At 35.7% G+C, this 17,600-nt stretch overlaps 2 protein-coding genes and 1 pseudogene across 8 annotated transcripts; all 3 read left to right on the top strand.

Moving 5' to 3' along the window:
* The first annotated feature begins 702 nt into the window (after window positions 1–702).
* LOC112172760 lies at window positions 703–8,273 on the top strand. Its single transcript, XM_040518852.1, has 8 exons — window positions 703–751; window positions 1,089–1,161; window positions 1,323–1,392; window positions 1,620–1,647; window positions 3,628–3,657; window positions 4,363–4,398; window positions 7,151–7,423; window positions 7,983–8,273. Exons 1-8 carry the CDS (start codon window positions 703–705, stop codon window positions 8,015–8,017), a joined length of 594 nt encoding a protein of 197 aa, XP_040374786.1. The 3' UTR covers window positions 8,018–8,273.
* A 34-nt stretch (window positions 8,274–8,307) lies between these two features.
* Window positions 8,308–11,951, top strand: LOC112179929 (annotated as a pseudogene).
* A 396-nt stretch (window positions 11,952–12,347) lies between these two features.
* LOC112188190 (F-actin-capping protein subunit alpha) lies at window positions 12,348–17,507 on the top strand. 7 transcript variants are annotated; one of them, XR_002931349.2, is made up of 6 exons: window positions 12,358–12,604; window positions 12,782–12,897; window positions 13,056–13,145; window positions 13,735–13,799; window positions 15,234–15,330; window positions 17,039–17,507. XR_002931349.2 is itself a non-coding variant. In XM_040512866.1 (5 exons), the coding sequence occupies exons 1-5, from the start codon at window positions 12,499–12,501 to the stop codon at window positions 17,088–17,090; spliced, it is 510 nt and encodes a 169-aa protein (XP_040368800.1). In that variant the 5' UTR covers window positions 12,348–12,498; the 3' UTR covers window positions 17,091–17,507. The 7 variants fall into 7 exon arrangements, 3 of the variants coding, with proteins under 3 accessions (XP_040368800.1, XP_024183030.1, XP_024183039.1); XR_002931344.2 differs by having other exon boundaries at window positions 15,231–15,330; XR_002931345.2 differs by lacking the exon at window positions 17,039–17,507 and adding an exon at window positions 16,206–16,500.
* Window positions 17,508–17,600: the final 93 nt, after the last annotated feature.

Below are 17,600 nucleotides of genomic sequence, written 5' to 3'. Positions count from 1 at the left end.
TAATTCCATCCGAGTAGTTCCCAGTAATACAGTGAAGTTAGATGTTCTGCACAACAGTTTCTGTGTTGCATATTCTCTTTTAAGCTGAACTGCCTTCACTTAAATTACCATAACTCCTTCTAGAAAAGTTGGAATCACAAACCGTAAAATTCCTAAAAAACTAGACACATGGGGATTTCCTTGCATATAGGGTACAGCTCTTAATTCCATCCGAGCAGTTCCCAGTAATTCAGCAAAGTTAGGTGTTCTGCACAACAGTTTCTGTGTTGCGGATTCTTGTTCAAGCTGAACTGCTTTCACTTAAATTGCCATAACTCCTTCTAGAAAAGTCGGAATCACAAACCTTAAAATTCATCAGAAACTAGACACACGGGGCTTTCCGTGCATATAGGGTACAACTCATAATTTCATCCGAGCAGTTCCCAGTAATTCAGAGAAGTTAGGTGTTCTGCACAAGAGTTTATGTGTTATTTATATAATATTTTTTGTTTGCGGGCTTTTACGGGCCGGGCCTAACGGGTTTTTGGCGGGCCGTAAGTTTTAGCTCAAAACGTACGTTAAAGCTGTAAGCATTCACAGGTATAGATTCCTTAAACTCCAAGAAAGCTTCTTGGGCAAGCTCAACGCTTCTCTCCTTCACCAATGCATTCAGTAGAGTGTTCAATGCCACAACATCTTTGCTCAATCAATCCAAATCGCTCCATGCCCCGAAACGCCTCGATTGCCTCTTGGTGCTTAACAGCCTTTGCAAGTCTCCTAATTAAACACGTAACTTAGTCATTGTCTCCAACGTCACATACCCATCTCCAATTTGATCAATTTCCTTAATATTATTTTATTACCCATTTGCCCCTGTTTGTTTGCTTATTACAAAGCTGCCATCAGCCCTAGGTGTAAATAGTCTGATCGATCTGTTTGCCTCTTTCTCTCGCCAGTCGCAGTGAACCCAGTCCAAATCGCTCTTGGTCTCCGCTCGAATCAACAAATTTCTCTCGCTCTCCTCGCACAGAAATGCAAAACCAAAGAGATAGAGATCCGTTTCCTGCTCAAAATCTCAAACTTGCTACTGCTCAGTTTATTCTTTTGAGGTGTCTTTGAAATTGATGTTGTGCTTGATTTTGATGGATGCGATTGGGCTTTATTCCATTGTTTTGGTAATGGGTATGTTATTTTTAGAGACTTTCTGTTTTTGTTCCTTCTTATTCAATCTGTTTAAATTTTGCTAATCCAATTCAACATAGACTCAGTCCGTCTCATACTTCATTTGCACACCATATATACTAGCTAGCTACCTAATCGCAGTATATATATGTTTCCTACAGATTTCTTCATTTGCTTTTGAGATCAACATCAGAGCCAACCCAGACTCGATTACAGAATTCATCAGTTGAGGTGAATCCTCATCTCCTTCTTTCCAATTCTTTCTGTCAGTATAGGTAATTTTCATTTCTTGCTCCATCATGGTTATATATTCTAACATAGTGAATGGCTGACCACCAAGCACATTTAGTTGCATATCTGATGTAGACTTGGGCAACCTAAATAGAGTCAGAATAAAGTCTGTGAATGAGTCACTAAAAGAAACATTGGATTTTGTTTTGCATGACTGCTTTTGATAGTGGAACCGGGGCTTTAAGATAAGTACGGGTGAGTGTTTTTGCCAGTTCAAGTCTAGCATAACTAGAAATATTGAAATTTTTGCTTGGAGATTTATTTGTCCGGTATGAATGTGAAACATGATTGTTCAATAGGTATGTCTTTGTTTGATAAAAAAAAAAAAAAGATGATTATCTTTTGAAATTTTAATTTCATAGACATCTAATATGAGTTTTATGTTAAAACTTAAAAGAGGTTTGCATAATATGAGTTGATCAATGGATTTGATCAGATTTTTTGAGCTTGATAATCATGGATTTGATGTAGATATGTATCTAATTGTTGTTAAGTTTCTTAGGTGTCTAAATCATACAATGGCAATTTTTTAATAGTGTGATCTGTGGGTCAAGATGATCTGTGATAGAGGTAATGTTGTTAAGAGTCAAGATAACCTGAACAGATCAATTTTGGCATCTGTTGCTGAATAATTAACCCAGGTCCAGGTCTAGGTCTGTTTAGTGTGTTTCTAAGTTTAAAGTTCACTATGAATCTAGAAACTTTTGTGTTTTGCTCTAGAGCCTTAGAAGCAAGGTAGTGCTTTTTACTTATTGGTGACTATTTTTTCTTTCTTATGTTGTCAGATATGTTTAAGTCCACTGTTTTGGTAAAAAAAAAAATTTGGGATTATCCCATTCCAGCAAAGTATTATGTTCAAGATCCTCTTCAATCTTTGTAGTACAAATTTTTCTGTGCTCTTTAGGTCTTCATTTATATAATCTGTCTTTGTTTATAACACTTTGTGTGCTTTATGTAATACTCTGAGCAGTCTTTCACCTTCACTTACTTTTGAATTTGGGTGTGTACATCAGCAGAATGCTATTTTGCCTCTCTTAATTTTTCCTACCTTTTCATTTCGGTTAATAAATTGTAAACTATGAGTCTTGATTCCTAGATACTAAACTCTTGAAAATATTAATGGCAATATCAGAAACTGTTTTCTCAAATGCACAGTACTGAGAAAACATTCTACCAGCTTAAACAAAGTAACCAAAACAAATGCATTTGCTTGAGAGAAGAAAAGTGTTTCATTGAGTGCCTTTGAATTTTATTTTTTTTAATTTTTTTGTAGTGGTTTTTCAATTTCATGCTAGGCAAAATGCCTGCGTGGTGCTGCAGGTATACTATTGATATGGTTGAATTTACGTCAAAACTACGTTATAGATACATTAGATATGGTAAAACTACATTATCCATTGTTCTATTTGTCTCAAAAATCTGGTGCCTTTGCCATACGAATCTGGATTAGCAACGACATCATAAAAGGAATGGATGCTGCCACTATCTTGGTTTCCAGCCCAAAACTGGTTTTTTTTTTTTTACCTAGAATAATATTAACAGCTTCGGAAAATAAGTGGCCATTTATATTAAAAAAACGCCAGTTTCCGGTCGTTTGGCCATTTATATTCTTGGTTTCTTCAATCCACAAGATAAATATCACTACATTAATCTCATAACTCAGTCTCTGATTTCTCAAAATTTACTTTACCAAGTTATCGTAATGAACAACAAATTTTTAGTGATTTTGTTTGTTTCTCAAGTGTTGTTTTTGCCATTTTCTGTTCTTTGGTTGCTTTGTTCAAAGTGATTAATTTACTTGCCGTGTTCTTCTGTCATTTGTTAGTTTTTTTTCTGTCATACTAAGTTGCTCTTTCTACTTTTCTGTTGGGAGCTTCTTATGACTGTCCATATTGTGCTTTCCATGCTTCTCAAACGAGATTTTTACAATGATATGTACGTCAAGCATTTCTAGCAGGTTGTTAGTCAAAGGAGATGTTCATCAATCATTACTGTTAATATTGATTCCTATTAACAGACATGGCGAGAAATAAGATTATTAGTATACCATGCACTTCACTAACTTAAAATCCACTTTTGATAGAGATCTAAAGTTATCTTTTCTGATTAGAGAATCCAATGCTCTCTAATGGTTACTGATCATTTTTTTTTATTGTATTTCTTGCACTCTTGCAGGTTATAAGTGGCTGCCCTCCAACTCCACTGGTAACACCCTGATTCTGTTACGTTTTTATTAACTTCATAAACTTTATACATTCACTTTAATGCTTAGATAATAGAACCGAGCCTTTGATTCCCTTTGTTATGATTTTCCGCCTTCATGTCTGCATTTTATGTAATCATTAGAGCATTGGTATTTGCCTTTGCTTCTATTATGGAGAACATTTCAATTTGGATAATAAATAACCATGACCCTTTCAATTTGGTAAATCTGGACATTTTCTTTGAAATTGCCTTTCGAGCTTTTTTTTTCTTCCCAAGCAAACAACCCCGCTGAAGTTAGATTTGTTGTGTTTTTTGTGTAGTTGGAACTCAAAGAACTAATCAATCTTCTGTTCTTTTACAGCAAAGATATTCTTTACATATCATCAGAAACAAACTTTGCTGATCAGAACACAATTATCAGGACGCTACCTAAAACTAATTCATTTAGCTCTTAAGAACAAGTAAAACTCTGAAAATAGCATATTTTTCCTTTCATAGTAGGTGCCAGATTTTTGGTGTGTCAATTTATTTTTTATTTTTATTTTTATTTTTTTTGGGCTTTTGCTTCTGGTTCGAGCAGCTTTGTGTTTAAGTTTGGCAGCTTTATAATTAATTTTAAAATTTTATTGCTGTTTTGTTTGGATTTTCTAGATTGTATGCAAAAAAGTGTACACATTGTTTATCTGCTGCTGTTCCTCTGTGCAGCGTTTGCCATTATCCCAGTCTCTTGCTCTTATTCAGGTATGTGCCTTTTGATAAAGGATTTTTGTATTTACATTGGTATTTATTATTGCTGGTTATATAGATTAATTAAGATAGTTGTTAATTCAGTTATCATGTGTTTGGAGGTGCTTTTTCGTTCAGATTTTTTGCATTCTAATCATGACGATATTACATATAGTAATTTGTTTAGAATGATATAAATACAGAAGAAAGGAATTGTAATGCATTGTTTTGAGTTTGAACTTGATAATTTTTTTGAATGAAATTAGATAGTCTCATAGAAATATATGATCTCATGGTTGGTTCTGGAAAATGTTGAGAGTAATCCAAGTTATATAAAGCAAATATGAACCAATCCAAGCCAAACCAAATATGTTGCTCGGACTATGTTGATATTTAGAATGCTATAGAAATCTTCTTGACTCCCACTTAGCAATGTTGGTAAGCTTTGGCACTGATCACTGTGGTATTTGTACCTCTTATCTTCTATTACAAAAGGTGTTTCTATTGAGATCATTCAAGTTCTTTGCTTTTGAAGATTTTTGATTCGGCCTATTCAATTAGAAAATACAATTGAGTCTATTTCAGTGTTATTGAAGTACCAAATTGAAAGCTATGAAATGGAAGGCAATCAAAATTACACAAATTACAATTACACAAATTGTAAACTATGAGTCTTGATTCCTAGATCCTAAACCCTTGAAAATATTAGTGGCAATATCAGAAACTGTTTTCTCAAATGCACAGTACTGAGAAAACATTCTTCCAGCTTAGACAAAGTAACCAAAACAAATGCATTTGTGTAAACCCTAACCTAAAACCCATGCAAAATCTTACATGATGTAGACAACAACGTTATCTTATCATGATAGATCAGTATTTGCAGATAACTTTATTTCTAGATTAATAGTACGTGTGGTTTTTTCTTTTTGGATCAATTAACCCTCTAATATAGTTTAGCCCGTCTCAAACCCTATTCAAATACCAAAAAAAGGTGAACTTCCTAAATTGCCCATGATAGAAACATGAAAAACCATCAAGGAGGGTTAATACTGTAAAATAACAACAAACTTTTTTTTTATTTCGTTATGAAAAGTACCAACAAAACTTTGAACTTCTTAAATTGCCAATGATAGAGATATCAAGAATAATACCAAAAAAAAAAGAGAGTCAATACTATAAAATATCATAACAAAATGAATGAAAATATAAATATGGAAATGTAGGATTGTGCGGCCGAGAAAAGAAAGGAAAAAAAAAAAATTGCACGCAGCAGTAGGAGTATATCAAGCAAAGATTTATATCAAAATTAACCAAGCCAAATATATGAGTATATAATTGTATCAAAGACATGTAAACACTAGAAAAAACACTTTGCACGCACAACATGCATACAAGAAGGCTATATGTCAAAAGTACTTCAAAAAAAGCCGGATAACCCCAAGATTCACAAAAATCTGGGACAATCAGGAAATTCCGTATTTTCTGTAATCAGTCTGAATGTGTGTATTGTCGATGACACAATAATATTTTATAACCAATGTAAAGAAATATATTTGCAAGTTTGTAATACTTTTAAATTTTTCATCAAAAATAATCTCGCTACAATGCATTACTACAACTAGATATAACTATATTAATTAACTATAAATTCCGCAGCATCGTGCGGGGCTGCTTTCTACAGATAATTTTTTTTTTATCTTACACTGGTCAGATTGCTAAGAAGATGGCTAAATTTGTAGAGCTGAGTACACTTGGTGTGTCCAAAGTTTCTTAGCACTGAGCTGCAAAGTTAATGGGAGTGATTTGTGATGGCGATCAAATTTGTGGAATGAAAGAAACTGAAAAACAACAACCCCGCAGCCAACTTCCCTAAAAGATAAATCGAAGTATTCGTCCAACCATTTGGGCACTAATCTACTGACCCAACATATCAGGTCACTTAATGAAATTATTCATTATCCAAAAAAAAAAAAAAAATAGCTAACCATTCCGGTCGGGTTCGGGTTTGGGCTTCCGCGCGGGAATGACAGTATTAAAAACAAAAGAAAACGAAAATATGCAACACAATTCCGATTTCTTCCCAGTTCTGCAGTTCCGGCCAATTTGGCAGCCACAAATGACTTCCATCATTTTCTAATCGGAATCAACAGACTGCTTCGCCGGAAAGGCTCGAATTTCAATCAAGTTGATTAGTAATTCACTGTTCTCTTTTCTCTCCCTCAATTTTCTCAGCACACCAATCCTATAAGATATGACTATTTCAACTCGTTGAAGTTACATTTACTTAGTTCTATGCAGTTTACATGTAGTGATGATCATCAATTCAGTTTACCCATGTCCTCAATTTGGGGATTCAGGGCTATTTTGCTATATGCTCCAAGGGTTAGGGTTTATCATCCTCTACAGTCCTTAAACATTAGGATTGACAGATAGAAAACACTAGTGGGTCTTTTAGTTAAATTGTATCAAGTTTCAAGCTTTTCTGATTATCTATTTTAAACCACTAGATTTGATATGAATTTAATTTCGATATGTGTAGACTAGTGCTCAATACAGATCTTAGTTTTGTTTTGTTTTTTTGTTTTGGTAGCATTCGTTGATGATAAGTGATAAGTGGTATTAAGCACTGATGCATTTGATTGTCTCCTATTACTCATAATTGTAATGGAGTTTAGAAACTTTTTGGTTACCATCAAAGTGGGTATTATATTTTGGGTATCTTTTTTACTGGTGTTTCTTGCATTGCTTGCCATCTGCAACTTCAAAGTTGGGCTATCCCTAAAGGGCACTAGTTTACAGAAATGGGCAGCGAGGAGCCAAGAGACCCGTTGGAAAGCTGTTGGTAATGACATGCAGAGGAATCCCGGTTATAAACCAGAAATAAAGAAGCGGCTTCCTAAGAAGATTAGGCAGATTCCAGAGTGCTATTTTCTTCCTCGAAGATCCCGACTGTATAACTTAACATTTGTTGGAGCATGTATTGCTGGTGGAATTGGTGCAGGGATGTTGGTGGAGATGTGGATAAACATGAAATTTAGAGGTACGCCCTTTTGGTTTCCATGTTCGTTTTCTTTCCTTATGGTAGGATTTACTCTATTGTTTTCTGTATATTGATTACAAATTCTGACCTGTTCGAGACAACTATAATCTCCTCCTTTGCACGTTTAGCGTTATTGGTTAGTATGCAATGCTAACATTAGACACTGCATATCTTTAAGCTGTTTTCGACGCGGGAAATTATGTATCTTGGGTTTTCATGGTTTAAATTGCATATCCAATCCATTAAGAGTTTTTGAAAGGAGATTTGAAATAAAGAAATGATCAGATTTCTGATGTAATGCTTACTAACCAAAAATGCTAAAGGAGATGTGAAAGTATGCATTTGATTTCGTATTTGATGAGAGATGGTTTCTTAATAAAAGATGAATCTCTTGTTTCACTAAAGTAGTGGGAACTTTTGTAAGCATTCTAAGATGTAGTCTGGTTTTTGTAAAACGGCCTGTATTTTTTTCAGATTTTTTGAAGTATCCTTTTTTGGTTTTTCATATGTTCATTTGGAATAGATCTTATGCTAATGTATTTCTGTTTTTCTGTTGCAGAGGATGGAGGCGTATTATGGGAGTTTGACAAGTAAAGCCCAGAGAGAGTTGTGAATGTAACGACATTAGATTTGAAACTCTGTTAATGACAACTACATTTGGTTTCTAAGCTAATGTTTGGTATTGGCATTTTTGTATGAGCAGAAATTGTGTTGCTCTTTTGTTTAAGCTCTTATTATCTAGTGTACAAGAACTGGCACAGAAGTTGTCTTGATTGTTCTTCATACCCATTTTCAATGTGCAAAGAAAGCATGTGAAAGAATAAGAATGGTGTTGCCTCTTCCACCTCAATCTCAATCTCTGTGAGTCTGCCTTCTGATTGTTGCAGTTATTAATATTTCTTTTTTGATTGCAGCACCAAGATTCAGAATTTTCATGTTTATGATATTAATCTTTATGTCTGGATAAGTATTGCATGTCCAAAGGATCTGATGATCATTATTCATGATTTCGATATGTGATCGCGAGTCTCATATAAAGGAAAAAAATGCGAATAGAAAATTTCATGTTCGATCATAGTGTTCACAAAAATAATTTAGACAATTAGAATTATCAGTCATATGAATCGACACAACTGACTTATATCTCGAATAGTTACTCGCTGTACTCGCTGAAGTTTCAAGTTCGAATCATTCTTTGCGAAATTGAGTGAACAAAAGAGTAACTTTTCTGAGGGTAAATAGGAGTTTTGGGGAGCAAGTAAAAGTAAAACAGCCAACCCAAAATAGGTAACTAACCAAAACCATACCACTATATACTTGCTCACTACGCACGAAGACTACATCGTTCCCTCACACAAAAGAAGCTTTGCCGCGCACCCTTCTTCTTCTCTCTCTCCACACTCGCGCTTAACTACTCTCTCGATCATTTCCTTCTTTATTTTTTGCTCTCTGATTCTCTCTCTCTCTCTCTCTCTCTCTCTCTCCGTTTGTTCGTATTGATCCTACGGAATCGTTTTGATGGCTGCTGCGAGGGTTGAGCGCGGAGATCTGTGGAAGAGCAACGCCCTCTCCGTACAGCGCTGGCTCAGGGAGCAATTCAGAGTCGAGGTGGACCGCCGATTCAGGCACCACCCGATTTTCTCCGACGGCTACTTCGCCTCCACCGTGCAGCGGTGGCTCCAGCGGTTCCGTGATTTCAAGAGAGACTCGCTTCCGTCTTCTATCGCAAACGAGGTCGGTGCTTCTCTCACTTGTTTTTGTTTTCGTTGAGATTTTGGTAATGATTGAAATTTGATTCATTTGTTTCTGTGTTTACTTTGCAATTTGATATGGTCATGGTCGGTGAAGTTAGTTTAGGTTGTGAAGGAAATTCGAATGTTAGTTTTGATAAGGAAATCTTGCACATTGATATAATCCACTCTCTGCTGGAGTCTTAGTGTTAAAAATCAGGTAGATGGAGTGAGAGGCTGTGCCTAATTATATCTGAAGCCTGTGTAAAGTTCAAATTTTTGGATTAAGGACACGGTTGGGTTCTTATTAGCTTGCATTCTGTTAGTTCCTAATGTTACAATGATGAAATGAAAATCTATGGGCTTGAAGATCTTTTCAGTAATACTTGTTCATTGTTCTGTTTGTGCTTTCTATAGCATGTACAATGTGACAACGTCTTATGCAAATGTTGTGTTTGCATAAGAACCATGATTAAAGGGTGATTGTTTTTCTGTGGGTGTAGTGGGCAAGGAAATCAACGCTGAAGAAGAGTCGGCCACTCTTCGCATGGTGCAAGCTGTTGCTGTGCCAGTCATTGGCAATGTTTGCCATGTGTTCATGAATGGATTAAATCATGTGGAGTTGTTAATGTCCCAAGATGTTTGATTGTATGTCATTGTCGCAGCAATAATTTGCTTTTCTCGGTGTGACAGGTCTATGGTTCAGAAAAATTACATGACGCATTGCTACGCAGACCCAAAGACATGCCTCTTATAACGGTATAACCTTATTATCCAATTCAATATTTCCAAAAATTAATGTACATGAAGGTTACTCTTTTGTTCAACTACCATATGCTTCTCTAGGACCTCCACTATTTCTAGTTTCCCATTGTTAAATTGTAATGTATTTTACTTAATTCTCATTCCAGGTTAGCAATCATGTGGCTTCTATGGATGATCCGCTTGTTATTGCTGCACTGCTTCCTCCAAATGTTCTTCTGGATGCTAAGAACTTGAGGTGGACACTGTGCATCTGATAGGTGTTTTTCGAATCCTGTAATTTCAGCATTTTTCCGATCTGTCAAAGTCTTGCCAGTTGCTCGTGGTGATGAGATTTATCAAAAGGTACTCTTTCATTGTTTCCAAAATATTGATAAGTTAGTTGAGACCCTAGAATTTGTATAGTTTTCGAAGCTGCTGTGCACGACGTGAGAGTAAATTCAACGGCCCTAGCATATAGAAAGTGCTTTTAGAGAAAAATATATTGGAACTTTACATTGTATATTTCGTTTGTAGCATTAGCTTTACTGAAAGGCTCACAGCTATCATTTTGTCTCATATTCAATCCTCAATTGACTAAATAATTTTGGTGTAGAAAGTTGGGTGAAGTTTTAATTACTCTATATAGAATTGAGTTGTTGATGTTTGTTTTGGTTCCTCTACATTTGTATTCATAGTCCTTTGGTTTGACAACGATGCTTATCTTCTCATCTTTATTCTTTTATTGGTTCAGGGTATGGACATTGATTTCAAAATTAAATCAAGGTGGCTAGTTTCACATCTTCCCAGAAGGTAGTCGTTCTCGAGATGGTGGTAAAACCCTGGGGTCACCCAAGAGAGGTGTTGGGAGGTGAGGATCTATTGTGAGAGATATCCCCTTTTGTGACTTTGATTAATAAGATATGTAGTCAAACCATTTGAAAGATATTTTTTTTGTGAATGTTGAATCCCAAGCTTTGGTATTTGAGTTTCTTTTTGTATGATGTCCTGTATTCTTGAATGGTAACTTATGCTTTAACACAACTGCACTTGGATTCAATTTCTTTTTGTTAAAACACTGTTTGATTTTTATTGTATATTCTTACTTGACAGGTTGGTCCTTGATGCTGACAATATTCCCATGGTTATTGCATTTGTACATAGCGGGATGCAGGACATCATGCCTATTGGTGCCAGCTTCCCGAGGATTGGCAAGACGGTAGGTAGTCTAATGCTTGTAACCATGATTTGAAGTTGAAGTTTTGAAGAAACTTTTGATACTGCAGCAACCATATATGAGGGTATAGGCCTTGATATTCAGTCGTGTACCTCTTAAGGCCTGGATATCAACTATTTCTTTCTTCAGCGTGCTTACTATTTTCACGTATACTTTGAAAATGTAGGTGACTGTGGTTATTGGTGATCCAATCTACTTTGATGATTTGCTAAATAATGAAGGAGCAAAGCATTTATCAAGAGGAAAGTTATATGATGCAGTATCCTCAAGAATCGGTCATCGACTACGTCAACTGAAAGTTCAGGTTGACAAATTGACTCAAGGGACACAATTACTAAATGATGGTTCACTGATGGAAGAAACTCCGGAACTAGTTGTTGCCGGTACACAAGAGCCCAGGTCTTTTGATCGGTTCCGAGTGGGTTTCTCAAAAGATGGCTGGATTGCATCAAGGATGCGTAGTTTTATGGAACCTACCGAGCTGATGAGATTTGTAGCCAGAGGCTTATTTATGAACCGTAGAGCAGTTGAAACCTCTGAAAGTGGTAGTAGAAGGGTTGGCCCGTTGAAAGCATGGAACCAATTTCTTGAAGCCAATGTACTACCAAGATGGAATTGTGCCTGACATTACTTCCAACTTTAGCAGAGGCTGATGTAAATTATAATTAGGGTGTTCATTTATAAATGAACTACAATTTCGGTCAGGAAATTTTTTTTTTGTCAGCTTAAAAGGAAGCTTATAATAAAACAAACTGCCATTTGTTTCCCAATGGAAACAGGTGAAATTTGCTAAAGCTAAGTATGATCTGGTATTTATTGAATTTCCATTCAATTAATTTTAAACATCAATCTTATTTTAATTGCTATAGGTCCTATTAGATAAACATACCAAGAAGGCAAGAATTGAAGTGCAAAGTGATCCACATTTGGAGACTCTTACCAACTTGACCAACTGTTGTAGTTTGTAGTTAACAAAGTTTGAGTTTGCTAATCTCTTTTTGTAGTAAATCTAGTTAATTACTCCATTGCCAACCCTAATCAGGGGATTAACCAAACGGCACCGTTTCATGGGCATTAACAAAAACTAAACCCCACCAATCAAAATCATTTCAAGTCACAGCTCCCAAGTCGCCCTTTACAGATTGAAGTGCACACACTTCAAAACCGCAAAGGGCAACTCTCCTCTGCCACGCGTTTCAAACATTTAAACAAATCCGGACCGTTCATTTCTATGTCCACCCCCTAAAACTCAAGGTCAAGATTCTGACAGTTTCAGCAGAGAAACACCTTCCTCTCCTCTCCCCCTGAATATTCTTCTTCCTTCAAATCAATATCAGAGAGTCGTACTTCGTTTTAGAGAGACAAAAATGGCGGACGAAGAGGAATCTGAGCTAAGCGAGAAGCAGAAGATTGATATAGCCAAGTGGTTCCTCCTCAACTCTCCTCCTGGTGAAATCCAATTCGTCGCCGAAGGTATCGAGTTTCCTTCGCTTCTAATCCCGAATTCAATTCCCAAATGACGCCGCTTGCTTCGTGTCACTTCTGCTTAGTCTTTTAACCTGAATCGCAGTTTCTAAATTTTGTTCATTTGGTAAAAAGTTTTGGTTTTTGATCGATCGTGTCAATCACATTATTTGATTTTGGTGGCAGATGTGAAGGCGGTAGTCAACGACGACATTTTGTACGAAGAAGCAGCCTCAGAGGCTTTCCCACTGTATAACAAATCACACATGATTTCGCTAGAAATGCCTGGTGGAATTGGAGATGTAAGTTTATTAACAACTCCCTTCTTGTTTTAGTGCTTGATTTCTGTGATTTTTGAGCTCCTATTTTGTCAAATTTGTGATATTTTTTTTTTCCGAGTTTCTACATATATTGTGCTAGATACATTGGATTATATCTTGCTAGCTGTTTGTGTGAGCAGGTTCTAGTTACATCTTTCGGTGAGCTCCGTGGGACTAAGTACCTTGATCCCAGGACTGCTCATGTTGCTGTCGTTGACCATATCAAACAGGCAAGTCTTGTACTTTTCCTCCATTATTAATGCTACTAAGAAGTTGGTGAAGAATAGAGGAGTTTGTTTAGTTTAAAGTTTAGGACATACGGTAGTCTAGGATTTCGTACTTGCTTGCTCAGAGGAAAGGGATATAAACCCTGATAAGGGCACAGCTGCTTTTATTAGTTCTTTCCCTTACATATATGGTCATTAAAACATCAATGCATTTATTAGTTCTTTCTGTCATGATACTTACTTATGGGCCACCCTCAGCTTTTGTTGAAATTGGTCCTTGACAGTGAACTTTAGCTTCAGTTGTAGAGCAGTTTGGTTTACTGCTTGCTGAGATTGATTTATCTATATTTGTCGAGTCTATATATGATACCTTTTATCAAAGATAAGATGTTCTGTTCTAAAAGCTTTACCTGTGTTTTTTTACCCTTCATTGTAAGTATATCGTATGTTACAGAACAACTTGTGGACTTGTTGAAGCATTATCACAGCATGCATGTGCCTTCTATTGTCCTTGTTTTGTTTGTGTCACCTTTTTTTTTTTTTTGGTTGGATCTTTTCATTTACCAATTATTTAATGCTAAAATTGGTTCAGGTTTGTACAGACGTGAGACCTGCATTGGATGAGGAACTTCCATTCGCATATGTTGAGGAATACAGGTACATGTTATAAGTTCTATGGCAAGCATTTCTGTAAGTATGTTTTTTCAATATCTTTAAAAGCCAAATTGAGCATTATGCTCCAGAATATTTGACTTAATATTAGCGACTCTACTGCTCAGCTTTATCAGAGGCATTTAGTCCATTTACAGTCATGCGCTTAATCCATGTACTTTTATGTAGCCAGTGTTTCAAATTAGCTTCTTCTTTCGTGTCTACTTCGATACATCAAACTATGTTTTTACTTCATTTGGTAACTTAAGATTTGAAATGTAGTTTCTAAATGGACCGAGAGAGAGCTATCCAATAAATCTTTACAACTATCAAATGAAACAAATACCATTAAGGGATGCCACTAATACCAACTATAGTTCACAAATACCAAACCCGTGAAAAATCATTTCTATAATAAAACTTCATTTTACTTACTTGTGAACCGTAGACGATCAAGTTCATATAATTTAAAACAAATATTTATTTCCGAAAATGATTTGACAATTAAACAAATAATTCCAAACAATAAAGTAATTCTGTTCATAAATGAACCTCGTGAGATTTACTCACCTCTAAATCTCGCTGCGTCTTCTCTTACAGCCAAGATAAATTACAGAACACTCTCCGTCAATCGCCTTGAAAAGAAAGGGTGTGAGCCCCTGAAAATTTTATTTAATTTCTGAAAGTAATATCTCGCCAATAAGATTTTTCCGCAAGGTGATTTAAGTGGAGGAAATGACTTTGGAGATTGTTTTAGTGTCGAGACCACCCATTGGGCCTTATGATTTAAGTTAGGGCCGAGGTTCTCTCATTTGGGCCTAGAAGGTTACAGAAGTTTAGTGAGGCGACCGTTTGTTGAAGTTTCGAAGACGATAAATTGAGTTGTAACAAAGTTTTGGATTTTGAGTTTTTACGAGATCGAGTTTTGGGCCTAAGACGAAGTCGAGAATTAACTCAAGAAGTTTCCGATGAAAAACGAATAAAAGAAAAGTTACGAGCCCAAAACCGAAAGCATTTAACTAGAAGAGTTTCGTAATTCTTCGCAAGGGCAAAATTGGTATTTCTGTGAAGACTTGAACTCTGTTTAAGTTAATTAGTCTAGTTTACTCTACTTCTAAACTAGGTTATAGCTATATACTTATTTGTTTTAGTAAAAAAAAAAAATGATCAAATATAGAGGTCTAACTTTGTGTATGGGTTCATTGCTTGATTTCTGCTGATTTTAGTTTTTGTCAAAAACTAACTAGCTTTTGTTGACAAAATGCTAGAATAGAACACAAGTACTTCTTGCAAAGAAAAGCAAACATTAAACCTGTTTACATTCATTGTCATATATAATGTAAGCCCTGAAAATTTGGTCATATTGGGAACGCTGGATGAACTCTCTAGGTTTGTATTACTTTGTACATAGCTGACTCAACTGTTCTGCCATCTTAGAAGATCGTGTTGAATCCAAAAGTAGTACCATCAAGCATTTTATGCACCTGTTCTCTTTGAGGATTAAAGAATACAAGAGTGACACTCCAACACAAATATGGTTAGTTTTGTAATTGGTTTAATTATAATTGGATATTGGATAAAATTTCAGTGATGTCCTATTCTTATTTACATATACATATACATTTAGTGCTTATTTACTGTCCACTATGTGCAATTTCTTTTGCAAGTGAACTAGTTTTGTTCCTATCTTTTACTTTATGGCATATGGGAGGTTTGAGATCACATGGGCTGAATTTTATGGCATGTACGTATATCTGATCACAGCTAGTTGTTGAGTTATGCTATACGTATATTATTATGTAAATCTATGCAATTGGAGTAGGGATGAAACGGTAGAAGGATACTTCTTCAAAGTTTAATGGTTCAGTCACTGGTCTTATTATTACAATAGTAAAGCTTTGGACGTCAATAAACAATTTTCCTGTTAAGTGATATAGGGAAGCGTGTTAGTCGTTTTCTTCATCTATATATCTCATATCATATTAGGTCGTCATGGAAATCTGTTAGCTTAAACTGCTCTATTGTTTGGTTTGAGATCATATAGGCTGAATTTTATGGCATATAAATATATCTGATCACAGCTAGTGTTTGAGTGATGCTATATGTATATTATTATGTAAATCTATGCAATTGGAGTAGGGATAAAATGGTAGAAGGATACTTCCTTTAACTTCAATGGTTCAATCACTGGTCATAGTATTACAATAGTAAAGCTTTGGACGTCAACGAGCAATTTTCCTGTTAGGTGATGTAGGGAAGCCTGTTACTTGTTTCCTTTATCTCTATCTCTCATATCATATTAGGTCGTCATTGGAAATCTGTTAGCTTAAACTGCTCCATTGTTGATTTCAGATTGATTGTTTCCTTATATCTAGGTTATGACTCTTGGATTTTGTTCCAAATTTGTTTCAGAGCCATGCGATTAGAAGTTTGTACTGTTTTATGTTTGATCATATGGAGCTGGAGGAAAAACTCAAATTCGCGGGATGCATATTTGGTTAGAATAGGGTCTGCCTTTTTTGTTTTCATGGGATTGATAGTGTTTAGACTCTCCATTAAGAAGGTAACAGGAAAAAGAAAAAGCCTGTTGTCAAACTTGGATCTAATAAGCATAGCTCAATTTTCAAATTCTTTCAAAGTAAAGAATAAATTTTTTGTATTATCTTGGTTCATATTACGGCACAACTTGTGGAAACTACTACCTAAAGATTTGCAACCAGTTCCTTATTTTTATCAATCTGCGCCAAGTTTTGATTTAGTCATTAGTTGCATGCAACATGGTCTTGTCTTTGCAGAAGTTTGAGAGAATCTCTTAATTGGATGTAACACCTTGATGAAATGGTACCCCTCTCTCTCTCCCTCCCTCCCTCACTATTAATATTCAGGTGTGAAAAGGAAACTGTTCTAGGTAGCGACGGTTAGGTAGCGACGCCGCAACCAAAAGGGATATTCCCTCAAATCCCTACCTGCTGGCATAAACTATGACCAAGGAGATTAACCCATTTCTGTTGACACTCACTTTTCAAAAATTCAAATAATCGATATTTTAACAAACTTAAATCCATAGCATAGATTGTTTACTTTGTATGCTGTTATTTACTGTTGACTAAAACCAAAACAGAGTATTGAGTGGAGTGAATGAGTAAAACTAAAATGAAATGCAGTGGTTCTGCTGGTGTACACATGCAAAAGTATTGTTGGGAGGGAAACGATGAGTATTTTATTTTTGCCAGTCTGGTTTTCAGGGATGAAACAAATGTCATCAAAAGTATTGGTTGGAGGAAACGGTGCAAGTAACAACTGCTGTAGCAGAACTGCCATCCTCCAATGACGTTTACAAAGATATGAAAGATTCAATTTCTCATGGTTGCCTTCTGGATTAGTGCCAAGAGTGCTGCTTGCCTTCATCTGGTCTCTGTAATTTAACCTCTCTGAACCTAAGCAATTGCAATCTTGTTGAAAGATCATTTCCCAATGACATTAGCTTCTTACTCTCTTTGGTGGCATTAAATCTGAGTGGAAATTTTTTTATCAGTCTTCCTGCAACCATTAGATCACTTGTGAAGCTTGAAAATATTAAGTTGGAGAATTGCAGGAGACTTGAAAAGTTATCTGTGTAAGGCCGGATGGTTGTTCTTCAATTGAAACTTGATGTATGTAATTTCAGCAGTTTGGAGAAATCATAATTCAATTTCATCAATTGCTTTAAAGCAAGCTCTGATCCCAACTTATATGGTTCTGACTGATGCACAAATAATCAAGAGGTTTTTTTCCTCTTCAAGTGTTTCTTTGATAGTTCTAATATTT

Source organism: Rosa chinensis, chromosome 1 (assembly GCF_002994745.2).
Source record: "Rosa chinensis cultivar Old Blush chromosome 1, RchiOBHm-V2, whole genome shotgun sequence".
In the NCBI taxonomy this organism is placed as follows: domain Eukaryota; kingdom Viridiplantae; phylum Streptophyta; class Magnoliopsida; order Rosales; family Rosaceae; genus Rosa; species Rosa chinensis.
This window is presented reverse-complemented; position numbering and strand designations above follow the sequence as displayed.